Source organism: Rattus norvegicus, chromosome 17, assembly GCF_036323735.1.
Source record: "Rattus norvegicus strain BN/NHsdMcwi chromosome 17, GRCr8, whole genome shotgun sequence".
Lineage (NCBI taxonomy): Eukaryota > Metazoa > Chordata > Mammalia > Rodentia > Muridae > Rattus > Rattus norvegicus.
Window position 1 is genome coordinate 2453767 of NC_086035.1, and position 19833 is coordinate 2473599.

General features: G+C 40.9%; 1 protein-coding gene across 9 annotated transcripts in view; it reads left to right on the forward strand.

Moving 5' to 3' along the window:
* The window catches only part of LOC134478814 (zinc finger protein 431-like), a 59871-nt gene extending 44497 nt beyond the window's left edge, over positions 1 to 15374 (forward strand). For 5 of the 9 annotated variants that reach the window (XM_039096283.2, XM_039096281.2, XM_063276861.1 and 2 more), the window contains 3 exons: positions 4386 to 4512; positions 4912 to 4972; positions 6597 to 15374. In XM_039096283.2, the coding sequence (XP_038952211.1) occupies positions 4386 to 4512; positions 4912 to 4972; positions 6597 to 8112 (1704 nt within the window). In that variant the 3' untranslated portion in view covers positions 8113 to 15374. The remainder of the gene's footprint in view (positions 1 to 4385; positions 4513 to 4911; positions 4973 to 6596) is intronic. The other 4 variants (XM_039096284.2, XM_039096282.2, XM_063276862.1 and 1 more) reach the window with 1 other exon arrangement.
* The last annotated feature ends 4459 nt before the right edge of the window (positions 15375 to 19833 follow it).

Genomic DNA, 19833 nt, shown 5'->3' on the forward strand with positions numbered 1-19833 from the left:
TCTACTGTTTTTATGTTTAATCTTCTCATTGTGTCCTAGATTTCCTGGATGTTTTGGACTAGGAGATTTTTGCATTTTACATTATATTTCATGGTTGTGTCAATGTTTTCTATGGTATCTTCTGCCCCTGAGATTCTCTCTTCTATCTCTTGTATTCCGTTGGTGACACTTGCACCTAAGACTCCTGAACTCTTTCCTAGGTTTTCTATCTCCAGGGTTATCTCCCTTTGTGCTTTCTGTATTGTTTCTGTTTCCATTTTTAAATCATGGATGGTTTTATTCAATTCCTTTACCTGTTTGATTGTATTTTCCTGTAATTCTTGAAGGGATTTTTGTGTTTCCTCTTTAAGGGCTTTTACTTGTTTACTTGTTCTGTGCTGTATTTCTCTAAGGGAGTTATTTATGTTCTCCATCATAATCGTAAAATGTGATTTTAAATCCAAATCTTGCTTTTCCAGTGTGTTTGGAAATCCAGAGTTTGTTTTGCTCAGAGAACTGGGCTCTGATGATGCCAAGTATTCTTGGTTCCTGTTGATTAGGATCCTGTGCTGGTTGTCTCTGGTGTTGGCTTGTGTTGCTGTCTCTGACAGTGGCTTGACCCTTCTGTAGGCCTGTTTTCTTTCAGCTGAATCTGGGAACAGAAACCTACTCCTGGGTTTGTTTGACTTGAAGCCTCCAGGCGGGTTGCTGGCACAGAAGTGTAGGTCTTACCTCTGCTCATGGTGTGTAGGTTATCCTGGTGAGTGGCTTTCAGCTTTTGGCACAAGCAGAAACCAGAAGGTTCCTGCCCCTGACTGCTTCTAGGTCCCTGTGCCCAAAGGGCACAGATGGCTCTAAGCAATTTCCTCTTGGATGAAGAATGTGGTTGGAAAGTAGTTGGTTCCCCTGAGTTCTCTGGATTGTTTGCACTTCTGAGGGTCCAGTTTTCTTCCCTACAGGTTTGGGGTAGAGGGAGCTGTAGGACCAGTTCAGTTCAGTTCCAGGCTCCAGCAGAGCCTACTAGCAGGTTCCTGCCAGTGACTGCAGCTCTATTTCTGTATCCAGAGGCTACTATGCGAGTCCCCCGTGGGCCAGGAATGTAATGAGAAGTGGGCAGAAGTGGCAGTCTCTCCTGAGGTCTCAGATTTGTCCTCATTTCTAGGAATTTAGCTCTCTCCCCTACGGGATTTGGTGCTGGGACCTGTGGGATTCATTCAGTTCAGTTCCGGGCACAGCCAGAAACCAGAAGTGTCCTGTCCCAGAAGTCTTCTGCCTTGTGTGTCCTGAGGCCACTAGACTGGTTGCTTGGAGCAGAAGAGGTGATCTTACCTCTGCTCTCAGGTGTGACTCCTTGTGACTGCCTTTCAGTTCTCAGCACAGGCAGAAACTCGAAGGGCCCTGTCCCTGACTGCTCCTAGGTCCCTGTGTCCAGAGGGCACTGATGTCACTAGGAGGTTTAATCTTTGGTCAGATAGGTGTGCAGTAAGTAGTTGTCTCCTGTGAGTTCTTGGGATTGTCCACACTTCTGAGGGTCCAGCTGTCCCACCCACAAGATTTGGGTGGAGGGATCTCTGGTACTGGTTCAGTTCAGTTCCACTTCAGTTCAGGAATCAGCAGGTTCCTGCCAGTGACCACTCCTATATTCCTGTATCCAGGGGACACTATGCAAGTTCCTTTTGGTTGAGGAATGTGAACAGAAGTGGGCAGAAGTGGCGGTCTCCCCTGAGGTCTCAGGATTGTCCACACTTCTGGGAATTCAGCTCTCTACCCCATGGGATTTGCCATTTTATGTGATAAAGATATAACTTGCTTTCAGACTTTAGAGTATGTGACAGTCGAAAGATTGTCTTGAGGGTGACAGGGGACTTTGGACATTTGAACACTGTACATGCTGTAACAGACTTTAAGGGTCCTTGATGTTATATTAAATGCATTTTTGTCATGGAATGACCATGAACCTATAGAGAGCATGGTCTAGCATAGTTAGGTGGATGAAAGAGCATCTAGATAGTATGTTGACTTTAAACATTTGTCTCTTGTTGGTGGACTTGTTGGTTAGAATATGTGGAGAAGGACTCCTACAAGAGGCAATTCCTTATTGGGAAGGGATTTGAGTGTCTATAGACTTAATCAATAACCACTTATTTCTCTTATTCTGTTTTCCGGCAGATTCATCCTTCAGCTTCCTCCTCGTGTCCTTCCTTCCTGTCCTGCCTTCCTTTTAATAGACTCTGTCCTTAAATCATATGATTTACAGAAGAAGCAATGCTAAGCTATTTTGCTTAACTAATGTTTTCATATTTTTCAAATTTGGTTTTGTTTTTGAAGACAATGTTTCTCTTTGTGGCCATGGGTATCCTCAAAGTAGGCCTATATGCTAGTCAGGTCTTCAGTGTACGGATCAAATTGATTCTGGGTTCTGGTAGTGGAATCAAACGTGGGCCAACGTGCCTGGCCTTTCTCTTATTGATATAAATTGGCCTGGAAAGATTGTGTCTTTATATGTCAAGCATATGCTTTTGTGCTGAACTTACCCCACATTTTGATTTTTGAAATTTCTTAGTCATTATCATTCTATTTCCTATGGTACCATGTACTCATGATATTAATACTTCTGAGTCTTCTTAGTCATTGCAGGGCATTCACTGACCTTTTTTCTTTTTTTTTTCTTTTTTTTTTTTTTTTTCGGAGCTGGGGACCGAACCCAGGGCCTTGCGCTTCCTAGGCAAGCGCTCTGCCACTGAGCCAAATCCCCAACCCCTCTGACCTTTTTTCTAACTGTCGTGTTTGTTGTGACTTTATGTTAGAAAGACTATGAGTCTTTTGCCTATATGCATGAATATACACCTCAGGTGTGTCTAGTCCTCAGAGTAGCCAGACAATGGTCTGACACCTGCTGAAAGTAGAATAATGGATGGCTATGATCCTGCTGTAAATACAAGAAATTCACCTCAATTATTTGTAGGACCTGCAAGAGCTCTTCCTGAAGCATGTAGCCCTTTTACTACCCTGCCTTAAGTTCCTGACAGGTACACTTCCAGTCCCTGCCCTGGTTCCCTTGTATAGGGGAACAGTGTCACACAATAGAACACACACACACACACACACACACACACACACACACACACACACACAATGTTTATCCTAACTTATGTCTCATCCAAACTTCCCATAGCTAGTGTGTCCTCTCCGTTACTCTTTGCTCTATGCTCATACCTGCCCTTAGCTTAGTTGCCCAGTTACCTTTTCTTTGCTCACCACCATAAAACTACTCTCAGCTTAATTGCATTTCTAATCTCCTACCTGGGGTTGTGGCCAATGAACACTCCTCTGGACATCTTACATGGTTTTCGGCTCTCTCTCCAAAGCAAGACAAATCTCTATTTCCTGCCTCCTGCTTCTCTTTCCTCACCTTTGGGAACCTGGAATTCTCACCTTTTCTACCCTTTGCATTGGCTGCTGTCCATGGATCTTGATCAATCAAAGTCCAATTAGAGACAAGGAACTGCATAATTTACATGCAGATTCCCAGTCAAAGTATGAGAACCATGCCTTGTACTTCCCTGCTGAGCCATCTCTCCTGCACTGTGTTGTTTACATCTATTCAACTTTCATATTGCTAAGATTTTCTTCTACCTAATTGTAAAGTTCTTTTTCCCCCCCGGAGCTGAGGACCCGAACCCAGGGCCTTGCACTTGCTAGGCAAGCGCTCTACCACTGAGCTAAATCACCACCCCCCTGCCTAATTGTAAATATTTAAACATATATTCCCTGTTGGCAATATCTTGTTAATGTTATAATTTGTACCTGTGGACCTCAGGTTTCTGGAAGATGACTACAGTACTGGATTTTATGTATAATTCTCTCAGGAATTTAAGGAAAAACCTGAGGTTTTTCTATATTTCTGGTTTGGTTAGTCAATTCTGGTAGAGGATACAGGGTCTTACTATGTACCTTTGGCTGTTCTAGAACTCATTGTATACCCCACACTGGCATCCGATTCAATGTGATAACTCTGCTTCTGTCTCCTGACTGCAGTGTTAAAGGCACAGGACAATAGACCCAGCTTTTAACTGATTTTTACAGTTAGTAATGGTTAGTGTTAATATAATTTCTTCGATGTGTGGTAAGCACTATTGATCTTGTAGAGCTTGTGTCCTCTTTACATATTTAGGTGACATTTCACTAGAAAGGCTACATCCTATTGAACAGGCTGTGACATGACAGGGTTGAACCTCATTAATACATTTCCTTCAAGTATGTATTGGTAGTTAAAGTAGAACTTCAGAGTCAAGAAATAAGTCTGATAGTCCCCATAAGTATATGAACACATTGTCTATGAAGAACACATGCCCAATGTTGTCTCTATCATGCTTTCTTTTGTACCCATGTATGGGATACTCAAGAAGACAGTGACTTATGAGGATGTGCATGTGAACTTCACTCAGGAAGAGTGGGCTTTGCTGGATCCCTTCCAGAAAAAGCTCTACAAAGATGTCATGCTGGAGACCTACAGGAACCTCAATGCTATAGGTAAGAGTATAAATTCCCTTTCCTGTTTTTTTTTTTTTTTTAAAGATTTATTTATTTATTATATATAAGTACACTGTAGCTGTCTTCAGATACACCAGAAGAGGGCATCAGATCTCTTTACTGATGGTTGTGAGCCACCATGTGGTTGCTGGGAATTGAACTCATGACCTCTGGAAGAGCAGTCGGGTGCTCTTAACCGCTGAGCCATCTCTCCAGCCCCCCTTTCCTGTTTTAAAATTGGAGAAAACACTTTTTTTCTTTTGAAGCACTTCTGTAATTTCAATTGAGATGGGTAGAGAATTTGGTGAGTAAAGCGAGCATGACTTTACGATTTACTGAACATTGTCACTTACATTTTTCATAATTTCCATTCATTGTTTTTTTCTTACTCTATTTCAGGCTTTAATTGGGAAGACCAAAATATTGAGGAACATTGTCAAAGATCTAGAAGACAGAGAAGGTACTTCTTAAATGCAAGCTCATACAAATATGCCTCTGAAGAAATTTTAATGTGTGTTGAAAGTTTGAAAGTAAAGCAACAGTGTACCTAAGAACTGCTTTAAGTATATTGGTGATCAATACATTCTAACAAAACCATGGTATTCCATGTGCTTTTATCTTATTTGTTTTTTTTTTTTTTTTAAGATTTATTTCTTTTTTTTTTTTTTTTTTGTGGTTCTTTTTTTCAGAGCTGGGGACCGAACCCAGGGCCTTGCGCTTCCTAGGCAAGTGCTCTACCACTGAGCTAAATCCCCAACCTTTTTTTTTTTTTTTTGAGCTGGGGACCGAACCCAGGGCTTTGTGTTTCCTAGGTAAGCGCTCTACTGAGCTAAATCCCCAGCCCCGATTTATTTCTTATATATAGGTACACTGTAGCTGTCTTCAGACACACCAGAAGAGGGCATCAGATCTCATAGATGGCTGTGAGCCACCATGTGGTTGCTGGGATTTGAACTCAGAACCTCTGGAAGAGCAGTCAGTGCTCTTAACCACTAAGCCATCTCTCCAGCCCATCTTATTTGTTTTCAATGCAATTTTTTTAATAAAGTGGACTTTTAAACACTGCCTTAGTGTATATCAGCATTTGAAACACAGCCCTATTAGAACTACACTGTACAACTGGCAGTACATTTCTGTTAATTTTGTAAAAGCTCCACATGTTGAATAGTTGACAAATACATGTTGAAAAGCTTCTAATAAGCTCATTCCGATATTAATAGTGACACTGTTAGATTTAGTGAAATAGGCAGATTATTTGTTGTAAGAAGGATGTTGGGCATTAACCTCAATCCCTACATCTCCTGTCTATAAGAACAAAATGTTAAATTATGTGAATGCAATGTGTTTGTCTTCCTTTCATAGATATGTCATATATCTTGATGAATGCAAACCATGTATATAAAAGGGATATTGAAGGAAACAGTGTACCTCTCTCTCTGTTTATCTATCTATCCATCTATGTATCTATCGATCTTTATCTATCATATCTATCCATCCATCCATCCTTCCATCTATTTATCTTTCTACCTATCTTTCTATCTATGTATCTCAATCTTTTTCTGACACTCTCCCATAACAATGAGAAGATATATAGTGGGTGGCTGTTATACTAGACTGTTTCAACACGATAAATGTTTACAATCAATTATTTTTCCAACTTCATTGGCAATACATATGGAACCTCGATTTGTAATAAATTCTCTTGAGTACTAGGAATGGAGAAATGCTCCTGTTTCTCCTGGATTACTTCCCAAATATAGTATGAACTACACTACAGTAAATATTGGAAAACACTTAGTGTGTTAAAGCTCTGAGCTCTTTTACTTTTCTTTAAATTTGGGAAAAACCTTTTATAGAAAAAGGATATGTAAATCTGAGCTATGTAATAAATGCTCTGCCATCGCAGGCATCTTGGAAGATGCAAAACAGCCCATAGTCAAGGGAAAGCTTGAATGTGAACGAAGTGAAAAAAAATTTAAGGCCAGATGCCTCTTTATATTTAGAGAAACAGTAACATTAAATCATCCAGATGAAAGTGTTCATCAGTGTGGTAAACCTTTCACATGTGCATATTATCTTCTCAGGCATGAAAGAAGTCAGAGTGCAGAGATTCCCTCCGAATATACTCACTGTGGAAAACCCTTTGCTTTACATGCTCACAGTCATGCTCAAAGGAATGAAAGGATCCATTCAGAAAAGAAGCCCTCTGAAGTTATTCAGTGTGTTGAAGCCTTTTCTCCTTACACAGTTCTCCAAATACATAAAAGAACTCAAGCTAGACAGAAACCTTATGGATGTAGTCAACGTGGTAAAGTTTTTGAAAATCACAGTAAACTTAAAAAGCATGAAAGACTTCATACTGAAAAGAAACCCTACAAATGTCATGAATGTGATAAAGCCTTTTCACGATACAGTAGCCTCCAGAAGCATAAAAGAGTTCACACTGGAGAGAAACCCTACAAATGTCATGAATGTGATAAAGCCTTTTCACAACTCAGTATACTCTACAGGCATAAAAGAGTTCACACTGGAGAGAAACCCTACAAATGTAGGGAATGTGATAAAGCCTTTTCACGACCCAGTGGACTCCAGTTGCATAATAGAGTTCATACTGGAGAGAAACCCTACAAATGTAAGGAATGTGATAAAGCCTTTTCACAACACAGTAGCCTGTGGAGGCATAATAGAATTCATACCAGAGAGAAACCCTACAAATGTAGGGAATGTGATAAAGCCTTTTCAGGACACAGTCGACTCCAGATGCATAATAGGGTTCATACTGGAGAGAAACCGTACAAATGTAATGAATGTGATAAAGCCTTTTCACGACCCAGTATACTCTACAATCATAAAAGAGTTCACACTGGAGAGAAACCGTACAAATGTAATGAATGTGATAAAGCCTTTTCAGAATACAGTAACCTCCAGACGCATAAAAGTGTTCATACTGGAAAGAAACCCTACAAATGTAATGAATGTGATAAAGCCTTTTCACGACCCAGTAGCCTCCAGAAGCATAAAAGAGTTCACACTGGAGAGAAACCCTACAAATGTCATGAATGTGATAAAGCCTTTTCACAACCCAGTATACTCTATAGGCATAAAAGAATTCATACTGGAGAGAAACCCTACAAATGTAATGAATGTGATAAAGCCTTTGCAGACCACAGTAGCCTATGGAAGCATAAACGAGTTCACACTGGAGAGAAACCATACAAATGTAATGAATGTGATAAAGCCTTTTCAGAACACAGTAACCTCCAGACGCATAAAAGAGTTCACACTGGAGAGAAACCCTACAAATGTAAGGAATGTGATAAAGCCTTTTCAGACCACAGTAGCCTCCGGACGCATAAAAGAGTTCACACTGGAGAGAAACCCTACCAATGTAGGGAATGTGATAAAGACTTTTCAGGACCCAGTAGCCTCCAGATGCATAATAGAGTTCACACTCGAGAGAAACCCTACAAATGTAGTGAATGTGATAAAGCCTTTTCACAACACAGTAGCCTCTGGAGGCATAATAGAATTCATACCAGAGAGAAACCCAGAAATGTAATGAATGTGATAAAGCCTTTTCAGACCACAGTAGCCTACTGAGGCATAAAAGAATTCACACTGAAGACAAACCCTACAAATGTAGTGACTGTGGTGAAGCCTTTTCACAACACAATAGACTCCTGATGCATAGAAGGATTCACACTGGAGAGAAACCCTACAAATGTAAGGAATGTGATAAAGCCTTTTCACAACACAGTAGACTCTAGATGCATAGAAGAATTCATACAGGAGCAAAACCCATCAAATGTAATGAATGTGTTAAGGCCTTTTCACAACAAAGTAGTCTCCAGACACAGAGTTCATACTGGAGAGAAACCCTACAAACGTAAGCAATGTGATAAAGCCTTTCACAACACTGTAATCTCCAAATACATTAAAGAACACACACAGGAGAGATACCCTCCAAATGTAACCAATGTGACAAAGCCTTTTCCCAACATAATAGTCTCCAAATACATAGAAAAATACATACTGGAGAGAAACCCTACAAGTTAACAATGGTGATAAAAGTTTTCCAATCCACATTCATCTTTTTTTGTTTGTTTGTTTTATTCTGTTAAGAATTAAAGACAGATTTTATTTTAAACTCTGATTTACCAAATTAGCTTTTCCTACCAACTCTCAGAGCAGAGACTTTCACAGGATTCACAATCTTTTGTTTATTGGCTGCGTTTGTGGGGGCCTTGGCAGCCACCATTGCTGTCTTTGATACCCGCTTAGCCTTTTTTGTTTTCTTCTCAGCCCTTCTAGTCTGCTCTCAATGAGCTTTCCTGACTCCGGGTTTCTGATTCTTCTTAGCATGATATCAGCAGGAGACACACAGGGATGACTCCCTGGAACATGACTGTACTGAGGGTTGTTTTCTTTTGAATTTCTTCAGCCTGTGTTTCGTGTGTGTGTGTGTGTGTGTGTGTGTGTGTGTGTGTGTGTGTGTGTGTTTCTGTAAAGGGCCTTCTAGTTCATCTGCCTAGGATTCCTTTTTGAAAGGAATGCAGACTCACTTTTCCAGTAAGAAAAATGGAAAACTTTCCAGTCTGCCTTGGCATAATGCTACCCATGTCCCAGGTAGATCTTGTACCCACTGAAACTGAACAGCGCATCCTTCACGGTGACAGATGCTCACCTGCCAGGGAGAGACAGCAAAGAGCACAGTCATCTTAAAAGGCATGGTGAGTGTGTGATGTCATTAAGCAGGTGAAGACAGGTACAAGATAGGACGAGGCCTGTCATTGGATGAGAGGGTAGGATGAAATGCAGAAAAGTTTGAGGGAAGCGGATCTTATCAATTGGATCAGAGGTTATTGTGTGTTGTTTCTTGTGGGGAATTAAGTTTAATAGAGTATGTATCGGCTGGGACCTAAGCCACCATGGAATTGAGATGTATATTTCTGGCAAAGCCTGCCTTGGGGAATGCATTGGTAGACAGATTGTTGCCAGGCTCAGAGAGAGGCCATAGGCAGTGTTATAGGGGCTAGAGCAAAGGAGGTGAGAGGCTTTGCTGATTGAGATTAAGATATCTACCAGATATCTTGGGACACTGTAGTGCCGACCAAGTGGGGGTAAAAGACAGCATTCCATTTTTATAATTTTACAGCAACACATACACCTGCAGAGAAGCCATTGGTATTTTGTACAGTAAATTTTCCCCTTTTCCCATGTATTTGAGGCTCATCACCAAGTTTTCTTCTGTTAGTTTGAGTATCTGGTTTTATGTGGAGTTCCTTGATCCACTTGAATTTATAGGTTTGTAAAATGTGATAAGAATGGGTCAATTTGCATTCTTCTACATCTTAACCTCCAGGTGAACAAGCACCATTTGTTGAAATGTTATCTTTTTTCCACCTGATGGTTTTAGTTCCTTTGTCAAACATCAGTTGACCACATGAGTGTGGGTTCATTTCTGGGTCTTCAATTCTGTTCCACTGATCTGCCTGTCTCTGTACGAATACCATACAGTTTTTATCCTCATTGCTCTGTAGTACTGCTTGGGGATGATGATTTCCCCAGAAGTTCTTTTATTGTTGAGTATTTTGTATGCTATTCTGGTTTTTTTGTTATTCCAAATGAATTTGCAAATTGCTCTTTAGTCTTTGAATAATTGAGTTGGAAATTTGGTGGAGATTTCATTGAATCTGTAGATTTCTTTTGGCCAAATGGCCATTTTTGCAATATTAATCTTGCCAATCCCTGAGCATGGGAGATCTTTCCATCTTCTGAGATCTTCAATTTTTCTTCAGATGCTTGAAGTTCTTGTCATGTAGACATTTCACTTGCTTGGTTAATGTCACAACAATGTATTTTACATTTTTGTGACTACTGTCAAGGGTATCATTTCCCAAGGACACATGCTGCTCTATGTTTATCAAAGCCTTAGTTAAAAGAACTCAGATGGCCTCGAACACAGGAAGGGATACAGAAAATGTGGTAAGTTTACAAAATGGAGTACTACATGGCCATTAAATACAATGACTGCATAAAATTCTTAGGCAAATCGTTGGAACTATAAAATATCATAGTTACCGAGGCAACTCGGTCACAAACAGACACACATGATATCACAAACTGATAAATTGGAATTAGCCCAAAAGCTCAGAATACCCACAATAAAATTAACACATCCTATGAAGCTCATGAAGAAGGAAGACCAAAGTGTGGATGCTTTAGTCCGTAGAAGGGAAAACAAAATACCCAGAGAAGGAAATAAGGAGACAAAGTATGGAGTAGAGACTGAAGGGAAAACATGAAGAGAATACTCCACAGGGTGTTCACCCCACATACAGTCACCAAACAGATACTATTGCAGATGCCAAGAAATGCTTGCTGACTGGTGCCTGATAAAGCTGTCAGGTGAAAGGCTCAGCTAGAGCCTGGCAAATACAGAGGTGGATTTTTAAAGCAAACCATTGGGCTGAGTACGGGGTCCCCAATGGAGGAGTTAGAAACAGGATTGGAGGACCTAAAGAGGTTTGCAACCCCATAGGAAGAAGAATAATATCAACCAAGCTGATCCCACAGAGCTTCCAGGCACTAAATGCCCAACAAAAGAGCACACGTGGAGCCACCCATGACTCCAGCTACATATGTAGCAGAGGATGGCCCTATTGGAAATCAGTGGGAGGAGAGACCCTTGTTCCTGTCAAGCTGCAATGCTTCAGTGCAGTGGAATGCCAGGAAGGCAAGCAAGAGTGGGTGGGTTTGTGGGAGCACCCTCACAGAAACAGGGGAGTGGCTATGTGATAGTGGGTTTTTGGAGTAGAAACTGGGAAAGGGGATAACATTTGAAGTGTAAATAAAGAAAATATCCTTTGACAGAAAAGGAGAAAAAGAACTGGGGTCTTCTTTAGAATGTCACAGCCTTGAGACACACAGCACTCAGGAATGAGGTAAAATGCCCTTCATGTCAAATTGCTGCAGTCAATTACCTAAACTGAAACAGGTGGTTAATGTGAGGTCTTTCTCTTATTTGGAATACATAACATGGCAAAACCCCTCTGTTTTTCTGGAGCTTTTGAGTTCACAAGAAAAATCTTTATCTAGGCCATATCTTCTGGTAGAAGCTTACATATGTAAGGATGATGAATATGGGAACTTTTTCTTTTTCTTCCTGCCATACTCTGGCAAGAGAGATCACTATTTTTCTAGCATTCCAGGTTCCGTGTTAGGAATTCTGGAATATGCTGAAGACCAGCTGAGACATACAGACAGCACTGTATTCTTCAGCTTGCCATTGTAACACAGTCATTGTTTTACTCGTGGACAACATTCCATGAGACATTTCTCTATATCCACTTCATCCATACATAGAGAGAGCCATCCTTTGGGTTCTGTTCATCTGGAAAACCTCTGCTAATACAGATAATGTGTTTTCACCTCCCACTGAGGAAGATGTGCTGTCTTCTAATAGTGCTCCACTGAGATTGCCATCCATATCCTACTTTTTCCCCAGGTTGTCTTGATTCTCATATTGAAATAACGAGATAATCCCCATTTCTGGAGAATTATTTTGAAAGGGAAAGATAAACCTTTTTTATCTCCACTGGAGCAACCCTTGTATCCATTTGGAACACCAGGCCTCTTTGAAAAAACAGCCATAAAGCACCATCTTCAGGATAGACCACAATAGAGAAAGTCATGAGACACCAGCTCTAGGAACAGACAATAAAATCTAGAACAAATTCATAAACACCCCTCGCTCCAGAGACCAGTCCAGGTATAAGTACAAATATGGGAAATACCTTTTCTCCGAATGGGCCATTTGCACTGGGCAGCCCTATTTCATTACATGGTTAAAAGTTCATAACACAGGGATGCAAAACACTGACAACGTGTGACCTCTTAGCATCCACCAAAGAAATATTTTATTATGCTAAAGATTTTCCCTGGTTCCCTATAAAATGATTTTGTGCTTTCCCTGGGGTTGGTATTTCAAAGAATGGTTGACCTGTGTATGAAGACCATCTCTGTAAAATGAGCCCTCTTTTTTTTTTTTTTTTTTGCATACTATCTAAGTCTGGGGTCTGCCTTCAGTGATATTCAGACCCTTACATTATATAGCAGATGAATAGTAGCTACAGTTTCCTGATGTAAGTGTGAAGTTACAGAAACAAACATCATATTTTGTGTCCAGGAAGCTCTTTCAATTGGGAAGACCCCATCTTTCAAGGGGTCATATAGTGAATAATGGATGTTAGAAGCTATCCATCTTGATTCAAGGAGGTATAGCTTGAGTGGAGGAGGAGGGAGAGGACAAAGGGGTGGTAGAAAAGAAAAGGAAGAGGAAGAGTGAAAAGAAGAACAAGAAGAGGAACAAGACAACAAGAAGAAGGAGAACAAGATGAGGAAGGAGGAGGAAGAAAAGGCAGAGCAGAAGAAACTGAAGAGGAAGAGGAGGAGGAAGAGTGTGAGAAGGAAAAGCAGGAGCAGTATATATGGAAGAGAAGAATGAGGACAAGAAGAATGGGTGGGAGGAGGAGGGGGAAGAAATTGCTGCTGGAAGATAGAAAGGTGGGATAATGGAGGACAGGCCTATTTGACACCGAAACACAAATCTTGGGGATCTTAAAAGGGTCAGTCCTGGACTAGAATGCTGGCCCAGGAAACCTTAAGCTGATGTGTCCCTTCAGCACAATCTAACCCTAAGAGAGGTGCTTATGGCACTCAAGATCCACTGGCCAATCCGGGCCTCTAGGAAGACCCTGCAATCAGAAGAGGAGGGATCTTACAGGTGCCTTGTTCCTACAGCAAGTTCAGCTCTCTTGCTGTGGATGCTTCTAAGGTTGGTATAGTGTGTTTTGACCTCTTCTGCTGATTACTTTCCAGGAGTGCAGGCTGAGCTATTAAGCCTCATTGTGGTGAGCATGTGACCACTGTCCCTAACCTGAATTATCAGAGGACTGAGAATGGGGAGGTGGCCAAGTGGCCCTCCTGTGTGCAGGGTGTAAATTAGCAGCCACCTTTGAGGTTCTTGTGGTCCTAGCCACTAAGTGTTCTTATGGGTTTCACATGAATAACTTCAGTATGGGAGCCTCATCTGCACAAACCATTTGGAGCAAGGAATTTCAAGTACAGATGCATCTTTGGCAAGATTCCAAATTCGGAGATCTTGTTTCTCAGCATCTGAACTTTTCCTTAAATATTACTTGCTTATTCAAAATTTCTCTGTTGACCATTCTCTCTTTAGTACTGTACCCTATACTTTAATTGGGATATTTGAGTTGTTTCTGTCTAACCTCTTGAGTTCTTCAGAAATTTTTAATACTAACCCTACGTAAGATAAAGCGTTAGTGAATATTCTGTTTCAATCTTTAGGCTGCTGTTTTGTCCTACTGACAGTGACCTTTACTTTAAAGATATTTTGTAGTTTCATGAAGTCCCACTTTTCAATTGCTGATGTTGGTGCCTGAACCGTTGCCATTCTTTTAAGGAAATTGCGTCTTGAGTACTTGTGTCTGATATTATGTTGAGGTCCTTGATTCAATAGGATTGTGGTTGATGTTTACATGTGTTCTTGGCTTCAGTTTGGTGTGTGTGTGTGTGTGTGTGTGTGTGTCTGTTGTGGCTCCATTTTCATTGAATTCTGGAAAGTCTATAATTACTTTCTTATTTCTTCACTGACATGGTGATCAGAGCAAAAAGAATATTTAGTTTGAGAGAAGTTTTAGGCTATCTGTTCTGTTCATGGACAGAAGTTTCCCTACTACAGCTGTGTGTTTTTCACCTTCCCACTGCGGAAGTTGTTGCTAGGTAATGATAGTGCTCCAAAATCATTTTCATCCATTTCCTTCTTTTCTCCCAGTGTCAGGAGTCTCTAGGTAGCAGCTGCAGTTGTCCTGATACCATCGTGAAGTCACAGAAACAAATGCCATATTTTGTAACCTAAATCTCTTTTTAATTGGAGTCTTCTTAGAACAGTTTTCCTGTGAATGTGATAGTTCACCCTCCTGCAAGTTGAATAGTGTATTGTGAAATATATCCACCTTGATTCCTGGAGGAAGAAGAGAAGATGCCTGCTGAGTGCTAATGCTGTCTTCAATTTAGATTGTAACCATAGTATAAATACAAGTAAGCATAACCATAGTAACTATAAGTATTGAAGAAAAGTATAAGTTGATAATGAATCTTATTTGCAAGAAAAAATGTTGAAGCGCTATCTCTTTTAATGTGTTATTGCATTCTTAGAGAGAAACACTTATTCAGAACAATTTTCTCAGAACCACAATGAGTTCCAGACAACTGTCGCAGTAGGTATGGCTGGTTGCTTCTAAACCTCATGACATAATTTCAGTTTCCAATAGACGCATATTATCTATGAATTCTTTTCTCATTTCTATAGTTAGAGTCTGGCATAGGTATGTCACCCACTGGCAGTATATAAAACATTAAACAAAATAAGGAACAATGATGTCACTTGAAGCTAAAAGCATACTTGGATCTTTTCTGTAGAATGCACATAGTGGAAGTGGACAATAGACACCTGTAAGATGCTTTTTTCTCACTGCTACCTATACCCATGGCACAGGTGTATATGCACAAACATAGTTGATGTTGGGAGCGGCTAAAGATGACACTGACATCTGGTGGTTGTTTGTGGTATACAACCATTATAGCCATGTCCCTGGCCTTCTTCTGGCATTTACAAGGCCATGGTGATATGCATGCTAATAAGGTATTTCATACTCCACCAGTCCCCAGAGGACATTTTCACAGCCACTGTCTGTCTTGTACTTAAGGCAAGTGCCTTTGTTCCCAGTTCCCCCATATCAAGAATGAGGTGTTCCTGCAATAAAGGCTGTTGAGAAGAATCCAACGGTGTTGTGTCTTCCTTGCTGGTCGAGGTGGGCGTTTCAACTGGTGGCCAAAGTAGGGGGACCTGAGAAAATTCTCTTTTGTCGTTTGGATTCAGAACTTTCCAGACTCAGGACGGTCGACGTCTGTAAGTTCCCAGAAGGGGCCATTAGCTTCCGGAGAAGGGACAGTACGGTTCCCGGATAAGGGACGATAAGTCTCCTGGATAAGGGACGATAAGGCTCCCGGATAATAGGGATTATTAAATTTCCCTAATGGAACAATAAGGTTCTCTGGAGTAAGCAGAGACGATGAAAGCCTTGGTTTGGAGGCAAAGGGGTTTGTGGAACAAGGCAATGTTGTCTTTCTCATTTGATCCTTTGTGGGTTGGACTAGCACTTTTGCCTTATACTCTTTTTGTGTTGTGGTGTTGCTACTATTTGAATTGCCACCGTCCAGGGCACGAATGCATTTGCTGGGAAGAGCCCACTAATGATGAGCCACAAGATCGTGTGTAAATAAACACGCCAGCTCGCCCTGCTCGTAAATCGATTGTAAATAAGGTCTTAAAGCATGGGGAACTCACACTCCACCCTGCTCCTGTCAGCTCTTCAGGAGCTTCTTGGTCAGCATAAGCTTAAAATCGAAAAGAAAATCCTGTTGAGTTTTTTTGATGAATGTAACCATTGTGCTCTGTGGTTTATAGTGTCAGGGTCGCTCACCTTAAGAGCATGGGACAAGTTAGGAAAAGATCTGGATAGGGAAACAACAGAGGGCAAGCTTAAACCAGGGACAAAGCCGCTTTGGCATATGGTTCGTGCCTGTTTAGAAGATAAACGATGTGAAGAAGCTGTTAGGACAAGTCAGAAAATCCTTACAGAGCAACAAGAGAGTATGTCAGAAGGAGAGAAAGTTTTGAAGGAAGGAAAGAAAAGAAAAGGAGGAAAAGAAGTAAAGGAAAAGACAGAAAAGACCAAGGAGAGGATAGACAGAGACAGAGATAATAATCACGACCTAGAGACAAAGAAAATCTATCCCTCATTAAAGGCATTGACCTTGGGAATGTCTAGTGACTCAGAGGTCAGTGATAATGACTTAGTTGACTTTGAGGAAGAAGCCGCTCGGTATGAGAAAGGGATTTATCATCCTAACTGGCCACTTGCCAACACTATGCAGAAACAAGCCAAAGAATTAGATAAGAAAGCAATTGTACCAACGACACCCCCTGCACCTCCGTATAACTTTCAATGTAAAAGGATGGTGAAGCTTGCAGGACGTACTTCTTTTTACCCAGAAGGTATGGAAAGAGTTACGATTGAGTTTTCCAGTTTTTCTGGATGCAAACAGGCAGCTGAAAGACCCTCAGAGAGAATCTTCCTTCAGGAAGGAGATCCCCAAGCCCAATGACCAGGCCAAGACCTCCGGAAGCAATCAGCAAGAGGGTTTATTGTACACAGGTATCTGCAGATATCTGTGGGCGTCTCAGTCAACTCGGGGGACTGGCATGCCCACGGAGCCAGGGATGGGTTTTTTATAGGGTTCTGCGGAGCAGAAGCAAGCATACAGAAGCAGATGTAGGGGTACAGGGACATAATTGGTGGATTCTAATTAGGCAAGGGTTTAGCCTGGGGGGCAAGTTCCCTGGCTGCCTTCCTGGAACATAACGGCTGACTCGGCCCCCCACTAGGGTGTGGGACCTCCCCGGGGTGGCCCTCCACCTCCCCCTTTGTTGCCAGGCGCTCAAACACGAACATCCTGTTTGGCAGTTGCCTCGTTCCCAGTGTTCCAACCCTTCCCTGAACCACTCATCCAAGCACAGCCTTGTAAAATGGCGTTACTTCTGCTAAACCGGGGTCTCTCACAGCAACATCATGAACCTGTTAGGTGTTTCTGAGCCATTCGGCATTCCTCAGCTGTGAATTCTTTGTTTAGTACTGAACGCCATTTTTTAATAGGGTTATTTGTTTCCCTGCGGTCTAACTTCTTGAGTTCTTTGTATATGTTCGATATAAGCCCTCTATCTGTTGTAGGATTGGTATAGACCTTTTCCCAATCTGTTGGCTGCAGTTTTGTCCTAAGCACAGTGTCCTTTGCCTTACAGAAGCTTTGCAGTTTTATGAGATCCCATTTGTCGATTCTTGATCTTAGAGCATAAGCCATTGGTGTTTTGTTCAGGAAATTTTTTCCAGTGCCCATGTGTTCGAGACGCTGCCCTAGTTTTTCTTCTATTAGTTTGAGTGTATCAGGTTTGAAGTGGAGGTTCTCGATCCACTTGGACTTAAGCTTTGTACAGGGTGATAAGCATGGATCAATTTGCATTCTTCTACATGTTGCCCTCCAGTTGAATCAGCACCATTTGCTGAAAATGCTATCTTTTTTTCCATTGGATGGTTTTGGCACCTTTGTCAAAAATCAAGTGCCCATAGGTGTGTGGGTTCATTTCTGGGTCTTCAATTCTGTTCCACTCGTCTATCTGTCTGTCTCTGTACCAATACCATGCAGTTTTTATCACTATTGCTCTGTAAAACTGCTTGAGTTCAGGGATAGTGATTCCCCCTGAAGTCCTTTTATTGTTGAGAATAGTTTTAGCTATCCTGGGTTTTTTGTTATTCCAGATAAATTTGTAAATTGTTCTGTCTAACTCTTTGAAGAATTGGATTGGTATTTTGATGGGGATTGCATTGAATCTGTAGATCGCTTTTGGTAGAATGGCCATTTTTACTATTAATGCTGCCAATCCATAAGCATGGGAGATCTTTCCATCTTCTGAGGTCTTCTTCAATTTCTTTCTTCAGAGTCTTGAAGTTCTTATTGTACAGATCTTTTACTTGCTTGGTTAAAGTCACACCGAGGTACTTTATATTGTTTCGGTCTATTATGAAGGGTGTCATTTCCCTAATTTCTTTCTCGGCTTGTTTCTCTTTTGTGTAGAGGAAGGCTACTGATTTATTTGAGTTAATTTTATACCCAGCCACTTTGCTGAAGTTGTTTATCAGCTTTAGTAGTTCTCTGGCGGAACTTTTGGGATCACTTAAATATACTATCATATCATCTGCAAATAGTGATATTTTGACTTCTTCTTTTCCAATCTGTATCCCCTTGATTTCCTTTTGTTGTCTGATTGTTCTGGCTAGAACTTCAAGAACTATATTGAATAAGTAGGGAGAGAGTGTGCAGCCTTGTTTAGTCCCTGATTTTGGTGGGATTGTTTCAAGTTTCTCTCCATTTAGTTTAATGTTAGCAACTGGTTTGCTGTATATGGCTTTTACTATGTTTATGTATGGGCCTTGAATTCCTATTCTTTCCAGCACTTTTATCATGAAGGGGTGTTGAATTTTGTCAAATGCTTTCTCAGCATCTAATGAAATGATCATGTGGTTTTGTTCTTTCAGTTTGTTTATATAATGGATCATGTTGATGGTTTTCCATATATTAAACCATCCCTGCATGCCTGGGATGAAGCCTATTTGATCATGGTGGATGATTGTTTTGATGTGCTCTTGGATTCGGTTGTCAGAATTTTATTGAGTATTTTTGCGTCGATATTCATAAGGGAAATTGGTCTGAAGTTCTCTTTCTTTGTTGGGTCTTTGTGTGGTTTAGGTCTAAGAGTAATTGTGGTTTAATAGAAGGAATTCAGTAGTGCTCAGTTTCAATTTTGTGGAATAGTTTGGATATTATTGGTATGAGGTCTTCTATGAAGGTTTGATAGAATTCTGCACTAAACCCGTCTGGACCTGGGCTCTTTTTGGTTAGGCAACCTTTAATGACTGCTTCTATTTCCTTAGGAGTTATGGGGTTGTTTAACTGGTTTATCTGTTCCTGATTTAACTTCGGTACCTGGTATCTGTCTAGGAAATTGTTCATTTCCCGCAGATTTTCAAGTTTTGTTGAATGTAGGCTTTTATAGTAAGATCTGATGATTTTTTGAATTTCCTCTGAATCTGTAGTTATGTCTCCCTTTTCATTTCTGATTTTGTTAATTTGGACACACTCTCTGTGTCCTCTCGTTAGGCTGCCTAAGGGTTTATCTATCTTGTTGATTTTCTCAAAGAACCAACTTTTGGTTCTGTTGATTCTTTCTATTGTCCGTTTCGTTTCTACTTGGCTGATTTCAGCTCTGAGTTTGATTATTTCCTGTCTTCTACTCCTCCTGGGTGTATTTGCTTCTTTTTGTTCTAGAGCTTTTAGGTGTGCTGTCAAGCTGCTGACATATGCTCTCTCCTGTTTCTTTCTGCAGGCACTCAGAGGTATGAGTTTTCCTCTTAGCACAGCTTTCATTGTGTCCCATAAGTTTGGGTATGTGGTACCTTCCTTTTCATTACATTCTAAGAAGTGTTTAATTTCTTTCTTTCTTTCTTCCTTGACCAGGTTATCGTTGAGTAGAGCATTGTTCAACTTCCACGTATATGTGGGCATTCTTCCCTTATTGTTATTGAAGAGCAGCTTTAGGCCGTGGTGGTCTGATAGCACGCA